We start from the raw sequence: 24324 nt of genomic DNA on the forward strand, positions 1-24324 counted from the left end.
GATTTGCTTCAATGCAATAATTTAAAAAGTTTTGCTTTTTGCTCCAGTCAACTGTCAAAATTGAAACAAAATGTTAGTCATTAAAAACCAAACATACTAAAAAAATAGCATCTTAAAGCCTGGGATGTTATTGCAAAGTAGCTTTAGTGGAAAAGCATGCAGATTATTATTCACACTAAAGTGTATGGAATCATCTGCCCGAAGGGATTTTCTGCTTTTATCAAATATGTAATAAAACATAAATTGCACCAAAACAGGCGGACATATGCATGACCCTTAGAGCTCAGACAGCAAAAATCCCGGATTTTAGCTCTCCGACTGGTGCAAGCATGTCCCCACACTGAGGTGTTAACCACTGGAGAACCCAGTTTAACCGAATAATATTTACACAGAACCAAGGCTCGGGTGCTCGGGAGAATACTTACTACTTATAAGCGTATAATTACCAATAAGTACACTATAGATCATTATAGTACCACCAAACTTGTAGAATACATAGTTTACTGAATATCGCTTTATTTTTTGTTTCCGGCATGATAAGACGGCTCACCCGCTATTACCATCTAATGTAGAACAGATTACTAGATCAATGTGTGCTTCTGGGCTTTTTTGTTTCTCTTGTTGTGTCTCTACTCTGTCTTCTGTAACCCCAGTCAGTCGAGGCAGATGACCGTTCATACTGAGCCCGGTTCTGCTGGAGGTTTTTCCTTTCCGTTAATGGGGAGTTTTTCTTCCCACTGTCGCTTCATGCTTGCTCAGTATGAGGGATTGCTGCAAAGCCATGTACAATGCAGACGACTCTCCATGTGGCTCTACAGTTCTCCAGGAGTGAATGCTGCTTGTTGGGACTTTGAAGCAATCAACTGGTTTCCTTATATAGGACATTTTTGACCAATCTGTATAATCAGACCCAATCTGTATAATATGATTGAACTTGATTTTGTAAAGTGCCTTGAGATGACATGTTTCATGATTTGGCGCTATATAAATAAAATTGAATTGAAATTGAATTGAATCTACAGCATCGGGATAAACATGTGTGTCATTGTAAAACTTTGGACATAAAGAAATTTACAGCAGTCTTACCTTTTTTTTTTAACCTAACCTACCCATTGTCCACAAAGCTTGTAACATAAGGAAAGTAAAATGCAAAGCTGAGGCCCTACAAGAATGCTGTACGATATCAAAGACTATAAAGTACTTAAATATTTTACTAAATATATATTACTAAAAATATTATCCAAATACAAGTGAAACGAAAACGAGCTTGTTGAAGTCTAAATCTAAAATGTCTAACATTGCCAACAGTTACGGATGTAGCTAAAGAAAGGTTAAATTAATGTAGCATTGAATCAGGTCAAAAGCTTCAGCTCACAATCGAAACTGAATTTAACCTGGCATATAAACATGTATCATTCATTACAACTATCAAAATGACAAGGAAAAGAAAAATGGTTTGACTTACCGTGGAAATTCTGTTCATATTTCAACTTCCTCATAATATCTTTTTCCGCTAAACTGTAAAAGATTATTGCTCTACTGACCTTAATTGATGGCTGATCATGATTGGCTGGGACTTCATTACACTAAGCATCTAATTGGTCTAATTGTGTCTGGTGGTAAGGTTGCACGGCAGTGGCCATGAGGCAGCCATGGGGTAAAAACTCAATACCAGCACATTTAATCAAATAAATGAAATAACTAACCAAACCTCAAACATCTTTGAAATAAAGTAAAAATCAATGACAACACATGAAAATGTCATGTTTTTAGACTCCATGTTGACTTTTAGTTAATGTTATACCTGTAAAGAAAAAAAAATTTGTGAAAATGGTTTCAAGATTCCTGCAGTTCAAACTGAGTACTGCTAATAAAAACGATGGAGAAAGATTTGTATTATTTTTTATGTGAAATTATTCCTCATAATTGAGAGTCAAAATTCACAAGCCAAGTGTTGCTGTGTAAATAAATCTGATAAGGTGTAGGTGTGATTTTTGTCATCCTACAACTTATAAAACTTACTTTGTGGATGATGGTAATACTTTATCTACGACAGACTGGCGACCTGTCCAGGGTGTACCCCACCTCTTGCCCAGTGAACGCTGGAGATAGGCACCAGCAACCCCACGACCCCATGAGGGATTAAGCGGGTCAGAAAATGGATGGACGGATGGATGGATGGATAATAGTTTCTGCCCTTAATGTTACATGGAGAATATTAGAAATATCTGTGGCCCATCTTCCCAAAGTAAGAGTTGTAGTATGAACTAGATGAGGTTATCTGTGTGTTCTACCAGTTTGGTAGCACTACTATAATCTATGGTGCACTTATTGGCTATTATATGCTTGTAATAACAATAAAAATTGTCAAAAAATAGAGTTTAGCACATTCTCCCAAAGTAAGAGTTGTAGTATGAACTAAATGAGGTTATCTATGTATACTACAAGTTTGGTGGCACTACAATGATCTATACTGTACTTATTGGCTATTATATGCTTGTAATAACAATAAAAAAATAGCAAAAAATAGAGTTTAGCACATTTTCCCAAAGTAAGAGTTGTAGTATGAACTAGATGAAGTGAACTATGTATTCTACAAGTTTGGTGGCACTACAATGATCTATACTGTACCTATTGGCTATTATATACTTGTAATAACAATAAAAAATGTCAAAAAATAAAGTTTAGCGTATTTTCCCAAAGTAAGAGTTGTAGTATGAACTAGATGAGGTTATCTATGTGTATGATGAGTTTGGTAGCACTACAATAATCTATACTGTACTTATTGGCTATTATATACTTGTAATAACAATAAAAAATGTCAAAAAATAAAGTTTAGCATATTTTCCCAAAGTAAGAGTTGTAGTATGAACTAGATGAGGTTATCTATGTATACTACAAGTTTGGTGGCACTACGATGATCTATACTGTACTTATTGGCTATTATAAGCTTGTAATAACAATAAAAAAATAGCAAAAAATAGAGTTTAGCACATTTTCCCAAAGTAAGAGTTGTAGTATGAACTAGATGAGGTTATCTATGTGTATGATGAGTTTGGTAGCACTACAACAATCTATACTGTACTTATTGGCTATTATATACTTGTAATAACAATAAAAATGTCAAAAAATAAAGTTTAGCATATTTTCCCAAAGTAAGAGTTGTAGTATAAACTAGATTAGGTTATCTATGTGTATGATTAGTTTGGTGGCACTACAATGATATAAGGTGTAGTCATTGCTCATTTTATACTTAGTCTAATAGTAAAATAGAGGTGCCATTTGTCATTCAGGCTTTGGGAAATTCCTCAAAAAATGTATTATTTTCAAATCCAATAAATGTGGTGTGATATACATGAGATCAGATACATATAAAATGAATTTGATAATAATCCACCTCTCCTTGGTGACACTGTTGAATATTTCTCTGTGATTATGTTTCTGGGGTAGCAACTTGCACACGGTCCCTAAGTATCTGCGGAGCCGCGAGCTCTGCATTGGGTCCAATGTAATTCTCCCAGCGCGGTGGGAGACTCGTTTTGAGGAAACTACGGTTGTAGCTGACTGTCTGCCTTGCTGTGGTTACAGAGAGGTGTCTGTTTTGTAGAAGAAATTATCCTCCGATGAGTTATTGATCCGGAAAAGCCGAATCTGTGAATATCTTTCTAACTTTACCCAGTTGGTTTCATTTTATTGACCCAAAACATCAACAAATAGCGAGAGGATAAGAAAGAATATTAGTTAAATATGAAAATCGCATTTATTTTGTTCATAACTTTTGTCTGACAGTTGGTGTTGGGAGCTACTAATCAGTAGCATAACATTAGCAGTTAGCTAAGTTAGGTTTACCTTTCCTTTTGTTGCTTCCAGCTTTGACAGACTTCTGTTTCTTACTCTTCATTCCTCGGTCTAATAAAACCAGACCTTCACTGGGAGTCTGTCCAAAACACGGTGTGAATCCTTCACAGACATCTTTGTTATCACTCTCCGGTGAAACGATAATCCGTTTGACAGAGCTAAAGTAGCCGCGCGCACACAACACACACAAACCACACACAGGCGCGGAAAACTGTCTCCGAGCAACAAGACTCGCTTCCGCTGCCGCCATGTTTTACTGACGCATTTTGGGAAATAGAGTTTCTTTCTTTGTTTCTTTCTTTCTTTGTTTGTTTGTTTGTTTCTTTCTTAACTTTTATATTGATAATCTATCTATCTATCTAATCTATCTATCTATCTATCTATCTATCTATCTATCTATCTATCTATCTATCTATCTATCTATCTATCTATCTATCTATCTATCTATCTATCTATCTATCTATCTATCTATCTAGATAGATAGATCTAAAGAGCGACTCTCGTGATCACTACCTCGATATTTCAGAAGAACAGCAAATAATTATTTAATTTTATTCTTTTAAGGTTAAGCTAGATACTTATACAAAACATTTCCCAGAATAGTTGGGAAATGTTTTGTATAATGAAATCACAAACATCTCCGATAACAAATGTGATTTATAGAGTGAAAACAGTTCTATAATTTCCTCAGGTTCCCCTATCAAAATAATACAATTAGCTAATTGCACATAGATGACAAATGATGGCAAGGCAAGGCAAGTTTATTTATATGGCACTTTTCAGTAACAAGACGATTCAAACTGCACCGTGAAGTGGTAAAAAAAAAAAACAAAAACAAAAAAAACTACATCTTAATATTAGTCAGTTCTTTAATTGGGTGAGAAATAGTTGAATCAATTAAGTGTTCATTATTTATTTATTGTTCAAGAGATGCGTCAGACTCAATTCGGTCATCTTTTACACCACCAGCAGAGGGAGGCACTAATCTATCTCATTGTTAGTCTAAAACGGAAACATTACATGATATATGACTATTTAACTCTCTCGCTGATGTTACCTCACTCATGTGAGGAAACTGATTCTGTATCATTGCAAAAACGAATGTCCAATTGAAACTTTTTCCAGCTCACTCTAAACTTCTTTCTTCAGTATTTGTTTTTGACAGTTTGTTGCAAAATACCAAATATCTGCTGTGTTTTAGGCAGTTTGAACAGTCGCCCTCTGCATGTTTGCTGTGGCAACAGTGAGAGCTGCACTGCTTTAAAGTAGAGAGAGGGGAAAAAAGTATGGTCACATCTGTGACTATAGTTTTTCAAACTTTCTGGTGTATTTGGTTGCAGACTAGACATGCAAACAGGACCAAAGGAGAGGGTGGAAGTATACATTTAGATTAATCCACCCCCCACCCCCCATTCTCCCATCACTTTCTATAAAAAAACAAACACACAATTTCAAACAAAATTTGAAATGCAAAAAAGTGAAGAAAAAAAAACACATGCATTCCATAATGTATTACTTTAAATACAATAAATACAATACACATTAATAAAACAATATTGAAACAAAATAGTACAACCTTCCTCTCTAATAACTCCATGGGAAAATCTTGCTCAGTGTGTGCAGAGGAATGTGCAATAGAGCTCCATTACATGCTGTCGCCCTTTTCTATGTATCTGTCTTTGCCTGGAAAGACCTTCAGCTGGAAAGTAAATGTATGTCTCTGTGGGAAAGAAAAGTATCAAGTTAAGATCTCTGCCAGTCAAGCAGCAGGACATTCCCATATTTCCATACAGAGCAGTATGGTGCTTATGATGTGGATTTTAATACCGTTTATGACAACCTCACTCTGTTTTCAGGTGCACTGTGAAGATTTCTGACACAGGTATCTAAGCAATCCGAGAAATAAGGAATGGACAAGCAAAATCACAGAGAATGAGGTGTTTTATTAGGTCTGCTATTTACATGGTTGATCATTTCCAGTATTAAGACACACTGTTGTTAAACCTGAACCCCCTGAAATAATTTACAGTCCTCTGCAGATCATATGCCGTGCATTAGCCTCTGCTAGCATTTCCTGCAAAATATAAATACTTCTTCACTGGGATGAAGTGACTGATGGAAACATTTGGTCTCCGTAGGCTAGTTTCCAAATACCACGCTCCATCTTCATCTCTGGGTCCCCTGCAGGAGGGTCCAGGGTCCCCTGGGCTCTGGGCACCAATCAAAGATGCAGGCTGGCCACTCCTTTCCCTCTCTTGTCTGTGCACACACATTCTGGCTGTTGCCTCCTATCTTCCTGCCAATGTGCCTGACAGTAGTAAAGGCTTCTACTCCCCGGGATAATTTTGTCCCTCTCACTCTTCAGGATTCAGGCTGCAGCAACGTTGAAACTCTTGGCCGTACTCATGGATCCATTTGTTGGCCACTGTAGCACAAAAACACATCGAAATAGTGGTCAAACAATTTTAAAAGCTAGGTAATTATGGTATAAATAGCAATGGTAAAGGCTTTGCTGCCTTGATTTCTTTCCAGCCTTTCCAAAAATATTTCCTACAGTAAACAGCCCTCATTCCCACCTGTTTTTACATTGCAAATTGTAGATATCAACAACTTCTTCTGCAGCTGTTTCCTGATTATTACTGTCCTTCTGTTGGCTTGATTAATCTGCAAAACACATTTCCTTGCCTGAGCCAACCAGCAGCAGATGTTCCCATTCCAAGATGAACCCTCAGAGTCTGAACTCCAGGCTGTAATATCTCTAAGCTCAAAATGAAACACAGATGGGGTCCAGCTCTCCTGTTTTAGGAAACTAGATTAATGTTTAAGGGAGGAGATCACTTTTTTTTTTGGCTTTTATTAAAAGTCTCACCCCACTTATCCCCGATGAGCACTGGGCAGCCAGCGTGCAGGGTGTCTTCATCTCCCTGACCATTTCTGTGGAGGTTCCACCAGAATATGGCAGCATTCTGAGAAATGAATAATAGTAGATAACATCAAGAACAGATTTTGAAATAAATCAAACAAAGATCTCAAAAAATTGTTTTCAATTTGACTGATTTTGCAAACCGAAGCATTGTGACTGCATGACTTCATTTTAAACAACACCATTCAGCATGTAGTTTTCCTTTTGAAATATTAACCGATTAAGAATCTATATGTAACCCCGACATACCCCATCGTACCATTAAAACCAATGGCCACTCAAACTGTATTACCGCTTCGTACATTCTTATTTTTGTTTTCTCCACAGAAACCTTTAGGTTTCTTGGCTGTCCTTTGGCAGCTCAAAGCTTCAGCTCCCTCCACAAAGTATTGAGGCAGGATTAGCCGCTTCATGGCCTTAATTTGCTTTTTCTGTAACTATTCTGTTGTTACAATACCACCTTATTTATAATGCGCTTTAAAAACAACAATGTTGACCAAAGGAGTACAGTGATAAAACCTAATCAAACACAGAAATACCTTTGGCAGTTCTAACAAGCAGAAATGCAATAGAACTAATTGACAAACTGATAATAACATCAACACAATAAAACAAACTAATAAAAATAGTTAATATAATAAAATAAAAAACAACATCTCAAACCGAGATAAAAGCCAAGGAGAAAAAATGTGTTTGAAAAGAAGATGCAAAAACAGCAAGCGTGTCCGCCTTCCTGATCTGCAAAGGCAGCTTATTACACAGTTTGGGGGCAGCGTCTGAAAACGCTCGTTCACCTCTCAACTTCCTCTTTGGCGTCGGGACAACAAACAGTAACTGATCTGTTGATCTGAGTGAGCGTGAGGGACCATAGATTTGAATCAAGGCAAGACCATGTAAACACAACAAATAAAATACCTTTAAAATCAATCCGGAAACAAACAGGAAGCCAATGTGGAGATGCCTAAACAGGAGTGGCATGCTCTCATTTCTGTGTATCAGTTAAAAGGCGTGCAGCAGCATTTTGAACCAGCTGAAGTTTCTTAATTAAAGACTGGCTCAGCTCAACATAAAGACCATTACAGTAATCTAAACGAGTCATAATAAAAAGTATGAATTAAAATCTCAAAATAATGTTGTGGGAAAAAATGGTTTAACTTTGGCCAGCTGTCTCAGAAGATAAAAACTGGAGTTAATTATGGATGTAATCTGTGCATGAAGTTTAAGATCATTGTCCAGTGTCAAACCCATGTCTGTTGCTGTCTGAGTCAAATATTCTGTTAAAGGACTCAGAATAGCATGGACTTTAGAAACATCACTGGGCTTATAAAACAATACCTTTATTTTTTAGTAATTAAAAAGCAAAATTCCAGGACATCCATGCTTTGATTTTAGCAATTCAGTCCAGAAAGTGAAATACAGACGACTGCTTTCCCTGTTTCAGTGGAGTGTACATTGGGCTGTCATCAGCATAAAAATTAAAGGTATATATCCCATATTTACAGAGAACTGAGCGAAGAGAAAGTAAATAGGGGGTAAAGAGAAGAGGGACGAGTATGGAGCCTTGAGGTACTCCACATGTAAGGGGTTGCTCCCGTTGACTCAACAGAACCGACCCAAGCACAAAACCTCTGTTAAATAAGATTTGAACCACTATAGAACACCATGAATATCCACCCAGTTCTCCAGGCGAGATAAAAGGACCTGATGGTCCACTGTGCCGAAAGCAGCAGTTAGATCCAACAACATTAAAATACCACAGTGACCAGGATCTGTGGTTAAAAGAATTTAATTAAAAAACACTCAACATTGTTTACATCTATAGAATGGTGTAGCTGCCTCAGCAACATGTGTATAACATAATATTTATCTTGTCATTTTGAATATTTGGCTTTTCAGACAATGAAACCCCAAAAATTCAGTGTCTCAGAAAATTAAAACATAAGCTCAATAAAAATGTTTTTTAAACAGAATATCAGTAAAAAGCATTTTAATTTCTATACTCTCAATACTTGTTTGGAGCCCCTTTTGCATGAGCTTTGCGTCAAAGCGGCATGTTATGGAGAGGATCAGCCTATGGTTCTGCTGAGGTGTAATGGAAGCCCATGTTGCTTTTATTGCAGCCTTCAGTTTATCTGCTTTGTTGGGTCTGGTGCCTCTCATCTTCCTCTTGACAATACTCCATAACCTGATCTTAATCCTCAGGAGTATATACCCAATCTCAACCTAATGGACACACCATAGTCCTAACCTAACCCAGAAAAAAAGTGAGGACCAAAAAAAGGTCCACAGACAGACAGATAGGTGTGTGTGTTTTGAATTATTCCACAATTTTGGGGTTTGATAAAAAATCTATATACTTTTGCTTCATAGTTTTTATGTCTTCAATATGATTCTGCAACATAGAAAGTAAAAAAAAAAAAAAAAAAAAAAGCATAAGCCATTAAATGACAAAAGTGTGTCAAAACAGATGGAAATGATGGAAGGGTGCAGGGATGTTACAAAATAGTCCTGGCCTATATTGGCCAAAATATATAGTGAATTAAGGTACTTTGGGACATCAGGCAATTTGGGACAGGGTAAGTAAAAAGGCCTTTTATCTTTGCTTTTAGAGTTTCACAGATTCAAAGATAAGCAAGCATTTAACCAGAATTATGTCATTCAATTATAGGACATGACATTTACTTATCATTTCCAAATTACCTGAATTTATCCAACCTGCTGAGGGGTCATTTTTCAAATAAGTTCTTAAGGGTTGTAATAGAAGTGTGAAGCAGCACAACTTTCAGTGTGATTATTTGTTATTTCATTTAGCATTGAAATGCAAACAAGATTTTAATTACAAGATGTACTGTGTCCCCTATAAAACATTAATATTACTTTCACTCAGAAGAAACTTGTTGGGAAAGTTAAAAGGTTACTTTAAAATGTAACTCTGCCAATGCTATGAATAAATGTTGGTTTAAATGTAATTATACAAAAGTTAGAGCTAAATCTCTCCACTTATGTTTCTCACAGCTGAATTAGATGCCATTAGCGAATTTAAAAATAACTCAGCTTGATGTCAAACGAAACGTATTCAGGAAAATTGAAGTGTGTACCTCCACGACTGGAACACTGAAGTTGGCATGAATGAAGGCTGTGGACCCACCAGCTTCCACTGGGCTGAGCTGTGGAAAACAACATTCCTTTGGAGCAGTGTCTGGTATTTATGTGTTTATGCAAATACGTTTTGCCAGCAGAAGGGATTTAAGAAACATGATTTCTCACAGCTATCACATTTTATGCTCAGTTTATTTTCATTTAAAAAAAAAATCACTTAGAGATATAAAACTGAGAGTAACTAGACATGATGATCATATAAAAGGCATTCTTCATAGCAGTATGGGCCAACAGGATGAAACCACAATAAAAATGACAGGAATCTGACCAAGAACCTCTGGCTGTGGTGTGAGTAACAAAGTAGATATCACTTACATAAATCATGAAGGTCGCCACACGATTCCCAGTTTTAAGCTTGAAAACAGGACTGGAGGGTGACTGTTTTTTTAAAAGAAATGCAAACACACATTGTATATTATAAAGAACCGTCAAAATTCAACCAACTGCTGCAGTTCCTTGCTAATGTGCTAACACTCCTTAAACTTTTTCACATGTCGTCATGTTACAACCACAAACCTCAACTTATTTCATCAGGATGCCAGCACAAAGTAGGACATGATTATGAAGCACAGGGAAAATCAGACAGTTTTTTTTTTTTAACAGCAGATAAAAATCCAATATTTCTGAAGGCATTTGTAATACGGACAACATAGTCCTGCTGGCCTCCTCTTCCAAGACTAACAGCATTATGGGGTGGTTCGCAGCCGAGCGTGAAATAGCAGGGATGGAGATCAGCTCCCCCATGACAGAGGCCATGGCTCTTGACCTGAAAAAGGTGACTTGCCTTCTCCAGGTTGAGAGGGGGGAGAGGGGTTTCTACCTCAATGAAGGAGTTTAACTATCTGAGGGTCTTGTATACCGGTGGAAGGAGAATGGAGACAGCTGAGCTGAACGACAAGGCTCTTGATTTACCAGTCGGTCTACGTTCCTACCCTCACCTATGGTCATGAAATTTGGGGCGTGACCAAAAGAACGAGATATCGGCTATAAGCAGCTGACATGAGCTCCCACTGCAGGGTGGCCTGGCACTTCCTTAGAGTAAGGACAGGAAAGCTGGTCGGAGTTTCCTGCATGATGGATGTAGCCGAATACAGAACAATCCTGGAAACAAGGAAACTATTAGAGGCTGTGAATGAGTTCAGACTTGAGTTGAGGTTTACCTAGCAGGTCAATAACCCTAAACATACAGCAAGAGATGCATTGGAATGGTTTAGATAAACGTATTACACCATGGTTGCAGTGGCCGAGATAGTCAGATGAGAAAAAAGGGGGATAAATAAAAATGCATGCTACATAAATCAGTGCTTTACTGGTAAAAGATTTTGAAGTTCTTGCATTTTTCTCTTTATACTTCACAATTATTCACTACACTGTGATAGACTAGCAAATAAAATCTCAAATGAATTACAAGTTTGTGGCTGTAAGCAGAGGTGCACTGCAAAAACTAAGGTAAAAATAAGTCAAATTTTCTTGAAAGTAGTGTATATATCCTTGATTTGAGCACGTAAATAAGATGATTTGCCAATGGAATGAGATTTTTGCACTTAAAATAGGAATAACTCATCTCCATCATCTTATTTAGAGGGCAGGATATCTAATTATCTTATTTTAGGGCTCAAAATACGCATTCCATTGGCAGATCATCTTATTTACCTTCTCAAATTAAGGACAAATACACTAATTTCAAGAAAATTTGACTTATTTTTAGTCCTGTTTTTGCAGTGTGAGTAATCCAGGCTTTTAAAAAAAGCCTGTACAGAAATTAGTTCCAACTATTTGCATTTCCAGCTCCACGGCAGAGACAAGGGTCTCAAACTTCAGTCCTGTAGGGCCTTTTTGTAGTGTCCTGAAACCTTTAGATGTGTCTCTGCTTCAACACACCTGACTCCAATATGAGCTCTGCAGAGCCTAACAGCATGCTAGTGAGGTAGTATAGCCATTTGATTCATTTGCGTATAGGGCAAGGGACACATCTACAAGTTATAGGACACTGGTCCCTGATGATTTGAGTTTGAGACCACAGGTTTAACATCGCCTGCTTATGTGAACAGGATGAAGGAAAACTAAGCTGTTTTTTTTTTTACTTTGTGGAGCCAGATTTACCCACCTGTGGTTCTGAGGCAACGAAATGTGGAAAGGTTTAAGGGGCATGAACACATTTACAAAGCCCTGTAACTAACCAGCACTCTATCAGCTTACTGTAGCGTGGTCAAAGTGAGGTTCATAGTGGCCTCCGATCCCATAATTCACCACTTGGAGGAACTCGCCATATGGATGCTTCACGTTCAAACCCGTTAGCGCAGAAATCCTTCCGTCCAACCTTTCAATGATGGAGCCCTCTGAGCCTTTTAGCCACGCACTAGAAATAACGCATGTCCAGTTGGCTCGTTACTACTTCATATGTTTAATGCACAAACCAACGGCTGCACCGATAGTTTTAAAAGGTTTTGTACCTCTTGCTGATTCGATAATCTGCTGTTTCCTGCTTCTCTCCAGCTGCCACCACAGATCTCTTCAACTTGTTGGGAAAAGCAGAAAATGAAAGTTTTATTTGTTTGTTTTTTTTACTGCACAAGCTGTCAAACTTTACCATAAAGTCTGTCATTGCACATATTTCTGGACTGAGTCTGTACTAATGTAAACCAACAAAAATATACATTGGTAGTCACTTTTGCTTCAGCTAAATTTTATGTTTTCCAATTTCCAAAATAATTGTAAAGTGGCCCTACCATGTAGCGTAGCAATGCTTATATTTAATACAGTTAATTTAGCTGTTTAAACCCCTCAGAGACTGAGGCATTAATTTATAATGCAGTAAATAAAAAAAAACTAGAAAACAGTAAAACAAAGAGACCTGTAGGAACAGATGTGGGGTGTTGCAGAGTTACTCTAAGACACCAGGAAAGTAAGGAACCATCCAGCTCAGTACCACAGGCCTGTTTTCAATCAGCCCACAAGCTGACATAATGATGACATGAAAACTGAGTACTCCATCTCACCAAAGAACGGAAAACTCTCAGCGGCCAAAACCTCGAATAAAACTAAAGGGGCATCATTCAAGTTAAGCCACCAAACGATTCCTGAAGTGCATGAGTCAGCAGGCTGTGAGTTTGGAGCAAAGTTTCTGGTGTATGTCATCTTTGCATGAGGTTCACAATGTTTCCTGGCAAAGCTCTCCTGGAGGAATTGGGCTAAAACTTTGCTGCTTCAAGAAGCAGAATATACTTTTCTTTCGAGGGAAGCTGAGCATCAAAGTTTGCAGTTGATTGCAACGTACCGTCTTAAAAATAGAAAACATTTCTAATCCAACAGAGAGGCGATGTTTGCGTTTGTAATTTCATTGCAGGAAGAAGAAACATAGTCGCAGTGTCCGATTCAGTGTCCAGGAGGCATGGGAGGAAATTAAAGCGGCAAGGAAAAAGTCTTGAGATAATAACTATCAGTTTATTCCTCGCGGTTGGTTAAAGTTTCCAAAGATGTGAGAGACCAAAACGATGCAACATAAAACGTAAACCAATAAAATAGAGAGCATGGGGAGGAGCAATAAATAAATGGAAACATAAACATTCCATATTTCATCACATCATAAGCTTAAAAAAAACAACCACAGGTTAACTGTTAATGTGTTAAAAGCATTTGCTGTTTATTGGTTTGAACCAATTTAAAGAAACTATCTTAAATTTTGCAAAAATAAATAAATAAATAAATGTCAAATGCAGTTTGATGTTTGAAAACGATCACCTACACCAGGCTGGGCGAGCTTCTTGATGTCCTCGGCTTCGGCGCCTGTGATGAAGTCGTGATAAAGGACCACATGAGGCTGCAGGCTCAGCACCTCCCGTCTCACAGGCTGCAGCAGCAGCGCAGGGCTGTTGTTGGTGAAGTGGTCGCAGAACAGTCGGGGGTTTTCAAAATGCGTCGGCTGTGAGGGGAAAACCGACATCTGAAGTCCATTAATGCATCCATGCATGCTCAGAATGAGGGATTGCTGCAAAGCCATCGACAATGCAGACGACTGTCCACTGTGGCTCTACGCTCTTAGAAAGAGTGAATGCTACAAGCCAAAGACTTGATGCAATCTGCTGGGTTTCCTTAGAGAGGAAACATTTTGACCAATAAGTATCATTTGATTGCATTTGACTTTGTAAAGTGCCTTGAGATGATATATTTTGCGAATTGGCACAATATAAATAAAACTTAATTGAATTAATGAGATCGGACAAGTGCAAATTTTCATCAACATGCCCTGCACGTGCTCACTTTAAAGCAAAGATTATGCATCTTGATTACTACAGAAACATTTTACAAGGGCAATCAATGTGAATGGATAAAATAAAATACCTGGAGCTGTTTAAATGACAATAAGGAAGATAGTTTTTTGTGATTTTAAATTTAATCAGATTTTGTTTGTAGAGCAAGTTCTATAGAAAGTGATATTAGGTTGTGTTCAACTTCATGTATTTAGGTGACTGTCGGTATCTTCTGCACCCACTGTGAGAACTGGTTTCTGCTTAACAGAAAATATATTTTTTACACTTAAGCTTTTATATATCTCCCCTGATGACTGCTAAGAGAAAGCCCCCCCGCAACCCTGCCTCACAGGGAGGAGGTCCTGGCATCTGTGGATAGAAAAAAACCCATGATCCTTTCAAGTACTCTGGTTCAATGTTCCCCAGGCAAGACAAAAGCCTTTGTGATCCTGAGAAGTGGGACAAATGATGATCATACTGTATTATTTACAAAAAAGATTTAAAGGAATAAAGGGAGACACAGCAATAATTTGTCAGTAAGCAGTTGCCACAAAACTGTGCAAAGCAAAGCGCACCCACTCGGTCCAAAACTGTAACTCGTGTTGTGCATCAGTGAGTCATCGCATTCAGTGCACGAATCCATGATGTTTATCTTGTTTCCTGACCGCAAGATTCAGCAGTCTTCATTCAAATCTATCTCCCATGCCATCTCTGTGTATTGTTTTTCCCTCCAACATTTCCCTGCAGATGGTCGCTGCATCTGCAGATTCAAAATTATACGAAAGCAGACGACCTTTCCGCAACAATGTGGATATTCACGTGTCTTGTCTGCAAGATGAGTTACGCCACTTTGAGATACTGTGTAAAGAATGTAATTTTGATAAATACCTGGGAGCCTTGAGTCAGGCACAGTCTCTCATAAGTGTCTCGTGTCCTTAAATAAGAGGAGCCGGGTCTTTTCAAACTACGTGCCCTGGATGGAGCTGCAGAACCCAGCAGCTTCTCGTATTTCTCAACATTCTGCAACACCCGTCCATTCATTGGATCTGACGAAACAAAAACATGCAAAGAGTCACAAAGACCAGTCGCAATATTATTAAAAAGTATTCATATCTCTTTGTCCACGGATATAGGGTTCGCGAAAATATTTGCACACCATGATTTTTTTTTCTTTTTTCCCCACTTTGTGCTTTTTTTTTCGTGCATAAGATTACAAGAAATATACAGAAACTTTTGTTTTTATAATGTGACAAAGTGGTATATAATTGTGAGTTGGAAGGAAAATGACATGTTTTTCACGAATGCAGATGAGTGGCAGAGATTTAAATTACCAAACGCAACAACTATGCTTCACCATGGGGATGGAGGGTTAGAGGTGATGTACAGTTTTCCTTTTTCTTTCACATATTGTGCTTTGCATAAAGGCCAAGTTTAATGTTGGCTTCATCTAACCATTACAACTCGTTTCACATACCTGTATTGTCAAAATACAGTTGAGCCCAAAAATTCAGCTTTTCACCTGGTAGATTCAAGTTAAAAGTAATCTTTTAATTTAACAACCTTTTTTCTGACTGGAAGTAAAATTTATAGTTTTGGAGTGGTCTAGTCACAATCCAGGCTTGAATCTATTTAATTTCCTTCCACTATATAATTATGTATTACACTGTGTCTATCGTAAAGAATCTTGCATCTTGCAAGCTTTTAAATTGAAAAAAAAAAGTGAAAAAGTTGCTGATACTGTATCATACACACCTGCAAAAATAATTCAAAGGAAATTAACAAGTGCATGTGAAATGGAGTTAAAGACGTACCGTGATGCAGTAACTCGTGAGACAAACTCAAAGCGTAGGAGACGTTTCCTGTCTAAAACAAACAGAGGAATTTAGAGCAGCCTAATCAGTCAAACAATAATGGATCAGTGTGTCTTTTCATTCGCCCCCCTACTTTAAAGTGGGAGAAAGCGAGGTGATCCAGAGCGTCCTCTAAGGTCCCTTCATTCTCGGGGATCCACTGTCTTCCTACTCCCCTGAAGAGACGCACCGACTCCTCCAACCACTGCACCGAATGGTAAAAGTCTTCCTGCTCATAGGCGACCTGTGCACAACATGAAGCAGGCTTGTTTTACTCTGATACTGACAGGATTTGTTAAGTCATTCTCTTGTAAACTACAAGATATTTCAAAGCCTGCATCCTGTTCCATCACCCACCATCAAAAAAACATGAATGTAAGGTTGATTGATTACTCTAAATTGCCCTTTTGAATGAATGGGTTTGTCCATTATTTGGTGTGTTTATGTGGCAGCGTGATTGATTAGCAACTTAGGGCAACAGTGTGTACCCCACATGTTGCCCTAAGACCACTGAAGATAATCAACAATGCCTCACAATCATGCAAGGATAAGTGAATAAATAATGAATGAATCTCTTCCCTCCCTGTGATTTCTAGCAGATGGAGAAAGCTACTCAGATGCAGCTAAAATAGACCATTTGTGGTGCAGATGGTGTGCACCACAAATGTGGTGGGCACATTAAAGTTGAAACAAATTGTTCCCTATAATAAGTCTTTTAGGTGATATATGACTTAATTGTGGATAAAAATAATACGTAGGTTTGAGCATCTTAATCATCACAAGCCATGTGAACATTCCCATCAGAGGCTCAGAACGTCCAAAAATAAGCTTTATTTCACAGATGAAAATAAAAAACACTCAAACTCTCACGCTAATGAAACTTACGGATTAACTAATTTTACATCTGGCTATAATTGACCACATTACATGCTATAATTTAGGAACCAATAAACTTTTTTATGAGAAAAGAACTGTTAAAGAAGCCAGTGCACAATTGCTTCAATTTCTCTCAGTTAAATTTCCACATATAGCGACAATAAATTCCATCTGTTTTCAAAGAGCCATTTAAAAACCTCATGAAAGCTAATTTAAAACCCTTAAATGAATGATCTCTCCTTCGGATAGTCACAGCCTCAGTAACTGGGAATGCTTTCTTTCATTGCTCATCAGCATGATATAATGTCTTTTCCATACCAAAGTTTCTCTCCCACACAGTGCCCGGCCCTTACGCATCAACGCTGTACAAAAAAGGAATTTATTGTTCGGAAACCACTTTTCTTTTCTTTTCTTTTCTTGTTGTAGAGCAGGCTGTCTAAGTGTGCAGTTGGAAGAATTGCAGTTTTTCCCATGCTGACTGTGTCTGGCCTCCCACCAGACCACTGTAGACATTGGGGAAAGGAAATTGCTCATGGAAAAGGACTTTTATAAAAATAAATATCTTAGATACCTCTCTGTTAAATCTCTTTTCATTGAAAATTTTAGTTTTTCTGTTTTATTCCAAGAAAACCTAACCATTATGTGTTCTAAAATAATGACAAATAAACCCCACAGATTTGTTTTATGCACTTTTGTACTTGTTCTCCTTTTTTTTCGTAGATTTCGTAGATTTGTATTATATGCATGAAATATGTTTTTTTTTTATTTATTTTGTGACGTTAGCATAATTATTTTTCAGACAGCTTGTTGTTCTGTGATTTATTTTTCCTTGTTTGGCCTCATGTTCACACTTAAATCCTTAAATCTAATGAAACATACTGGTCTTCTTCTTCTCCTGTGAACCACACAGTACAATTGTAGAAAACATGTTAATTTTCTTTGTCTTCTTTCCCCTTAAAGGTTTTAAGGTTGTCATATTCTCACCACAAGCCTCAAGGTACTTGAGGATTTATTTAAATGACAAACATTTAAGTATTGTCTAAATTTTAAGTGAAGGGGTGGGGGGATACATTATTTTTTATATTTTCTTCCTTTGCAAATAAAAATCTGAAAGGTGTGGTGTGAATTTGGATTAATCCACCCTGAATCAAGATTTTGTAGTAGCACCTTTTATTGCAGCTGTCCTTTGGAGTAGTAGTCCCTAGTTTTGAATCGTCTAGAAATATAATTTTTTTTCCTATTGTTTGCAAATTATCTCAAACTAAGTCAGACTGGGTGGACACCATCTATAAACTTGAGATCCAAGTCTGGCTGTATACGTTTAGCGGTACTGTCTTTCAGCCAGGGCCTCTTTTGCAAATTCAAATAGGTTTTCTTATCTGTATTTAGCTTCATTCATCTTCCCATTTAACTTTGACCAACTTTCCAGTCCCTGGTGAAGGAAAGCATCCACACAGCATGCTGCTGCCACCACCAGTTTTGGTTTGTGCATGAATGCCTGGGAATGACTTTGGGATGCATGAAAGTAAAGAACCATCTAGGTCAGCACCACATACCTAACCTTGCAAGCCTGCAAGCTGAATTCTCGTAGTATTTGTGCGTTCAGAAGCACACGAGAATCCACCTTGTCCCGCTAAACCGTTCGAGAGCCGACCCAGGTCGGCTCTACAGCTTTGCTCGAGTCACTATTCCTTAAAGGCCATATTTGTGTAGGTAACATTTCATAGTTGCCCTTATGCTTGCCACCTGAGCCGTCAGTCTCTGCAGCTCCTCCAGGGAGACCATGGACGTCTGCCTGCTTCTCAGATGAATGTTATCCTTGCCTGGCCTGCCTGTTTAGGTGGACAGCTAGACATTGGTAGGTTTACTGTTGTGTCATGCTCTTCATTCTCTGCTGATGGAAGGAGCAGCGCTCCATGTGATGCTCAGCATTGTTCTGTTATCTAACCCTGCTTTAAACTTTATCCAAAACAAATTTAAGATTTGAAAAAGAAATGTCAAGGAATGAAAAAATGCTTTTGCAAGGCAATGTAGTTAACACCTATCTGAGGTGTTTATTATTTTTCAAAGCTTGCCCTTTTGCTTGTTGGCTGTTAATAGAATCAATAAAATATGGTCTAATAATTTTTAAGTGCAATGTGAAAAAGAGTTCACCTTCCCAACCAAAAAGCAGTCGTCACCGGACAGCGAGACGGACACGGCGGGCGAACAGACGTCAATCACACCTCCGTTGGAGACCCTCTGGAAACGGCCCTTTACGAGACTTGAAACCTGGAGGGAATACACATCCTGGAGCCTCATCAGCCCCCTTGCAGCCCCCCGAAGGTCTTCCACTTTGGGCAAGCCAGCCTCTTCTTCCTCGTATTTGGACCTGAGGGCTAAACAGAGGCGTGTTAAAGGGGGGAAGTTTACTTTGCCAGAGGAGGAAGAGGTTCAGCTATCAGCCACGAAGGAAGAAGGAGAGAGCCCACTTTGAGTGTTTTCCTGAGCTTCATTGCTGTAGACGACGTTCAGCCACTCAGAATGCAGCCGCTTGACGAGGGTGAAGGCCACCAGTGGGTTGGCTGCAGCAGCTGCAGGGCCTTTGTAGAGTACTGCGTGCAGGTCAGACACTTTGGCATAAAACCTGTGTGAAAGATGAGATTGGGGCTGCAGAGAGGTGCTCACATATGGTGTTCATTAGACTGGGAAGGAATAAAAAAGGATGCATTGAACCAGGATAATACCTGGTGCTTTCCAAAAACACGTATTACCCTTTAAAGCTTTTAGTCACGTTAATTAGGTCAAGTTATAGCCACAAACTTTAATGTATTTTATTGCCGTTTTATGTGATTGACCAAAAGAAAGTAGTGCATTGTTGCGAAGGGAAGAAGGGAAATAAATCATGATTGTAAAATTTATTTAGAAATAAAAATTTGAAAACTGTAGTTTGGATTTGTACTCAGCATCCCTGACTAAATTTTTTTTCTAGTATTATTTATCTTTTAGTCTTTTAGGGTAACTTACGTCTGGAGCCAGACATTTTTGACTATTCTTCTTTGCACTCGATAGCTTTAATTGCATAAAGAGAAGCTGTAAACAGTACGTTCTCAAGTCTTATATCCAAGGGCTGGACCGTCCTGACATATGAACATGTTTTAATCAAAACCATCCCACTGTAGCTCTGCCTGTTTGTTTTTTTTTTTGTTGCTGTCCTGCTGGAAAGTGAATCTCCACCCCAGTGCTTTGGAGCCTCCAAAAGATTTTCTTTCAGAATTTCCCTCTATTTCCCTCCATTCATCTTTTCATCAACTCTGAACAGTTTTCCTTTCCCCACAGCATTATGTTGCCACCACCACATTTCAGTGTAGAGACGATGCGCGCAGGGAGTTTGCAGTGTTGGTTTTCTTCCACGTGTTTTTCATGCAGGCAAAGAAGTTTGGTTTTGAGCTGATCTGACCAGAGCGCTTTTTTCCACATGTCTGTAGTGTCCTGTACACAGCTTGTGTATAGGACACATAAACTTTCTTTCTGCCATTCTTCTATAAAAGTCAACTCTGTAGAATGCACAGTTTTAGAGTACAAGAGATTCTGGCACCTGAGCTGTGGATTTTTTTTACAACCTAACTCTGCTTTGAACTTCTCCTTAACTTCCCTGACCTATCTGCAGGGTTCTTTGGTGTTTGTGGTGTTACATTTTCACCAATGGTCGTGCTGAGAGTAATTTCTAAAGGGGAGGGGATCTACATATTAATTAGGGGAGGTTTTATTGGTTGCACTGGTTTTATTTCGGCGTATTGGAGAAAAGGAGCCTGAACATGACGACATATGAAAACAATCAAGGGGTATAAAATTTCCTATAACTAAATGAAGTAAAAGGAGACAGAATATTGAAACTTTTACTGTTACTTTGAATGTTGCTCAATCATAATATTTTTTTCATCAGGATCTAAAACATACATTTTATATTACAACAGTTAAACCAGATAACCGACACTCATAGAAATGAGGCAGCATTAGATAATTTGCAGGTTCTCGACAAAGGATAGGCAGTCAGCATTTAAAGAAAAACGACCATAGCTCAACAATGGCTCCTTAAGGAACACATGGAGTTTTTTTTACTTTTTCTTTTCCTCAATACTTTCTGTGTCTGTTCTTTGTCTAATCTATTAAAAGTATAAGAAAACGGACATCATAATTTGATTTCTCCTCCTCTACCAGCCTTATAAAATGGGATTTTCTGACTCTGTGTCCCACTTATCTCAAGTTTCATCGTCACTCACCGCTTGATGTCCTCCAGTCTCTCCATCTCGTTGTCAATATAAGTTCTCAGATAATCAATTAATTTCCTTTCGACGTGAATGGCTTGCTTCACGTTTTGGAGCGACGTATACATTTCTCCTCCAGCGAGATCAATGACGAGAAAAAAACAGAGACAGAAAACACGCAGAGGAGCCTTCATCCTCTTCAGACGCTGGCCTCCTTATCATCGGACGAGCAGGTTTCTCACGGTTCCTCTGTGCTTCTGCTCTCATCTGTAGACCTGAACAGTTTAGATCTCTGGGTTCTGATCTGGGACCAGTTTTTCCCCCTCTCTCTGTGGCACTGAGCTGCAGCCCGAGACCGCTCAAGCAAGTAGGAAGGATCTGGTATAATAAGACGATTTATGGGAAGTTTTGTCGAGGCTACTTCTGATCAAAGGAGCTGACCGGCTTTTTTTTTTTTAAAAAACATACTGATCAATTGCACACGTTTGCTCAAGGATGTTTAAACTTTCTTTTTAATAAACCGCGTTTTTTTGCGCCCTTGGAAAAGTTTTCCAAAATATTTTGGAGCGTCTCAAGCCAAATGTCTGGCCCCACAGCGGCACCTCCTGGTGAAACCGCGACATTACAACTAAGATACTTCTACTGATATTTCTAACCTCTGCTCTGCATGTAATCGAGCTGCTCGAGGAGAAATGTTCAAAAACAAAACGACTGACACAGCAAGCTCATTCCGCAGGTAACCAACGCCAATTGGTAAAAAATGCAGAGCTTGATTAAAATCTTACTTTATTGCTTAGACTGTCACAAAGTAATATAAACAACATCACATAGTGCAGGGATATCCAAGCTTTTGCCAGGCAGGTCAAAGTCCTCAAGTGTATTTTAAGGTCACAATGTATTTTTCATTTAATGACATTTTTATTTTTAACAATGTGCAATATTTCAAATGTGCAATATTTCAACACAAAGAAAAACAACCCCATCAAAAAGAGAAGGACTATTATAGGAAATAAATAAAAAGTCTCAATTGTTTTCCATGTCCTCCAAATGCATTTGTGGGTTTCGGTGCCCCGGCTTCTCCAAAAGTCCAAAAACATGACTGTTAGGCAATTGGTTACTCTAAATTGCCCTTTGGTATAAAAAGTGTGTGTGTGTTCTTGGCTGGCTTGTCTCTGTGTTGTCCTGTGATGTGCAGGCAACTTGGCCAGAGCGTGCCCTTTCTCTCATCCAATGACGTCCGGAGATAAGCACCTGGTATATGTTTGTGTGAGACCTCGCTCAGAATAGAGAATCACTGCTGTAGGCGTGCCAGGTCTGCAGACTTCACACCTGTCTGTAGTCTCCTCAGTTGGGCATAATATCAGCAGAAGGACGATCAGACTCTGACTGATGATCAGCCTTATTTCGGTTTATTATTTCTGCTTATTTCTGCTCAGCTCACTCTACATATCTTCTTTGCCTCCTAGGTCTTCCGCTGGCTTCCAAGTCAATTTCTGGATTCTATCTACACCCCTGTCCAGGACAGCATTCCTCGGGGACTTACTCCACAGTTGTCCACTACGTCTCCAAAATCCCCTGCCGCTGTGTGCTTGCCCGCCTTCCAACGCTCTGCTCATTCTCCACCTGGATCTCCACCATCTTCACCCTTGGAACACAGACCCATGCTGTCCTCCCTCCATCCACAACCTACCACCAGGCTCGCAACTCTCTCCTTTAACTCTTGGAAACGTAAGTCATCTTATTCCTCCTCCTCTGCTTGTGATTTATTGGTTATCTCTTGTCCAGTCTTAACTGCTCCTCTCCTCTTCCAGACACCGGGAGAACCTCGGACTCCAAATCACGCTTCAGTGTGCACATTTATCTTTGTACATAAATCCCTTTTGCATTTTACATCCATCCTCCTGTGAATGATTCTGCATATGGGTCAGAGATTTATCCAGAAACATGATGCAAATATAGGTTATTTTGTCGCTGTGTGTAAAATAAACCAAACAAAATATGAGAACATGCTTCAAAACAGAAATTGGATAAGTGTCTAAAAAGAGAGTATCTAAGAACATGAAATTAGTTGGACAGTTTAAGATGTTATGCACCTCCTGTTGAGACTTTATTTTATAAGAGGAATTCATGACATTTTATCTCATGGCTATTTTATTTTTCATAAAGAATCTTATAAGACCTGTAGCTTGACAAGTATGAAGGCAATGACAAAAGTCTGCAGTCAGGTAAGAGCGTTGTATCCAAGAACAGAATCCCTTGATATTTATTTTATTTTCCAATAAATACATAAAAATCATGGCCAGTTTATACATTGATTGTTGGTTTACATTTCATATTCTTTTGGCTATAAGAAATAGACACCCAACACATACACTGTATGACATACAAAAGGGAATTTTCTAAACAACATCTGTGAAAGTTATCTCTAGTCCTCACTAGGACAACAATATACACCACCCCGGTATTCAACTACAGTTGCCTTTTGGCATACCGGCAGGGACCACTTTTCTTGGCACAGTCCAGAGCTTTAATTTCCATGAGGTTTTATACGATGCTCTAATCATAGCCTATTTGATCCTTTTTAAAAACAGTTTTGATGTGTTTTTGAGACACATCACCTTTTGGAACACACAACCGTGGAACTCCTTATCTCAAAAGAGACAAACTGGTCAAGATGTTTGGGAACACACAAGGCTTTAACCCACGACAAACTGGAACAACTCCTGGAGCACCAGAAGAATCTAAAGCCCCTTTTCCACCGACCCTATTTGACTCGTATCGTCCCGCTCGGCCTAGAAAATCCTCGTGGTGGTGGCTTTAGCACCACACCCCATGTCTTGTTTGCGACATTGACACATTAAGCAAATCTGTGGGAAATGGTGAACAAAAAAAAAAAAAAACATAAAAGATAATTGTATATGCAACATCGTCTTGGATATTTTTTAAGGATAAAATAATCCTCTGGGATAAGTATCTGAATCACGCATCAGCTTAACTAATAATGAAATAAGGAACAGCTTCTCTCTGCCTGCACCAGTATTGTGTGGGAGAGAGACAGAAGCGGAGAGGGGAGATGAAGGGTGTCTGGCTTGCTCCAAAGTTTGCCTTACGGACTTAATATTGAGAGCTTTATGAGATTTTAACGCAAAAGACTTTTTAAG

The 24324-nt window shown here is 38.6% G+C and overlaps 2 protein-coding genes and 1 long non-coding RNA gene across 6 annotated transcripts in view; 1 reads left to right on the forward strand and 2 right to left on the reverse strand.

Annotated features, from left to right (window-relative positions):
- c2cd3 (C2 domain containing 3 centriole elongation regulator) overlaps nt 1-4065 on the reverse strand; it is a 33270-nt gene extending 29205 nt beyond the window's left edge. For all 3 annotated transcript variants that reach the window (XM_036149696.1, XM_036149697.1, XM_036149695.1), the window contains exon 1: nt 3850-4065. In XM_036149696.1, the coding sequence (XP_036005589.1) occupies nt 3850-3901 (52 nt within the window). In that variant the 5' untranslated portion in view covers nt 3902-4065. The remainder of the gene's footprint in view (nt 1-3849) is intronic.
- Nucleotides 4066-5781: 1716 nt separating this feature from the next.
- On the reverse strand, nt 5782-21542 carry p4ha3 (prolyl 4-hydroxylase, alpha polypeptide III). The gene is made up of 13 exons (XM_036150074.1): nt 21179-21542; nt 19388-19542; nt 19071-19294; nt 16135-16284; nt 16002-16053; nt 15079-15236; nt 13686-13862; nt 12394-12458; nt 12140-12299; nt 10256-10318; nt 9880-9948; nt 6728-6824; nt 5782-6283 (listed from the first exon to the last, which is right to left on the reverse strand). Exons 1-13 carry the CDS (start codon nt 21355-21357, stop codon nt 6213-6215), a joined length of 1620 nt encoding a protein of 539 aa, XP_036005967.1. The 5' UTR covers nt 21358-21542; the 3' UTR covers nt 5782-6212.
- Nucleotides 21543-22288: 746 nt separating this feature from the next.
- LOC105917008 lies at nt 22289-23053 on the forward strand. 2 transcript variants are annotated; one of them, XR_004933304.1, is made up of 3 exons: nt 22289-22417; nt 22630-22891; nt 22975-23053. It is a non-coding gene; the product is annotated as an uncharacterized LOC105917008 (long non-coding RNA). The 2 variants fall into 2 exon arrangements; XR_004933305.1 differs by lacking the exon at nt 22289-22417 and adding an exon at nt 22458-22475.
- Nucleotides 23054-24324: the final 1271 nt, after the last annotated feature.

The sequence above is a fragment of the Fundulus heteroclitus genome, chromosome 18, assembly GCF_011125445.2.
Source record: "Fundulus heteroclitus isolate FHET01 chromosome 18, MU-UCD_Fhet_4.1, whole genome shotgun sequence".
Taxonomy (NCBI): domain Eukaryota; kingdom Metazoa; phylum Chordata; class Actinopteri; order Cyprinodontiformes; family Fundulidae; genus Fundulus; species Fundulus heteroclitus.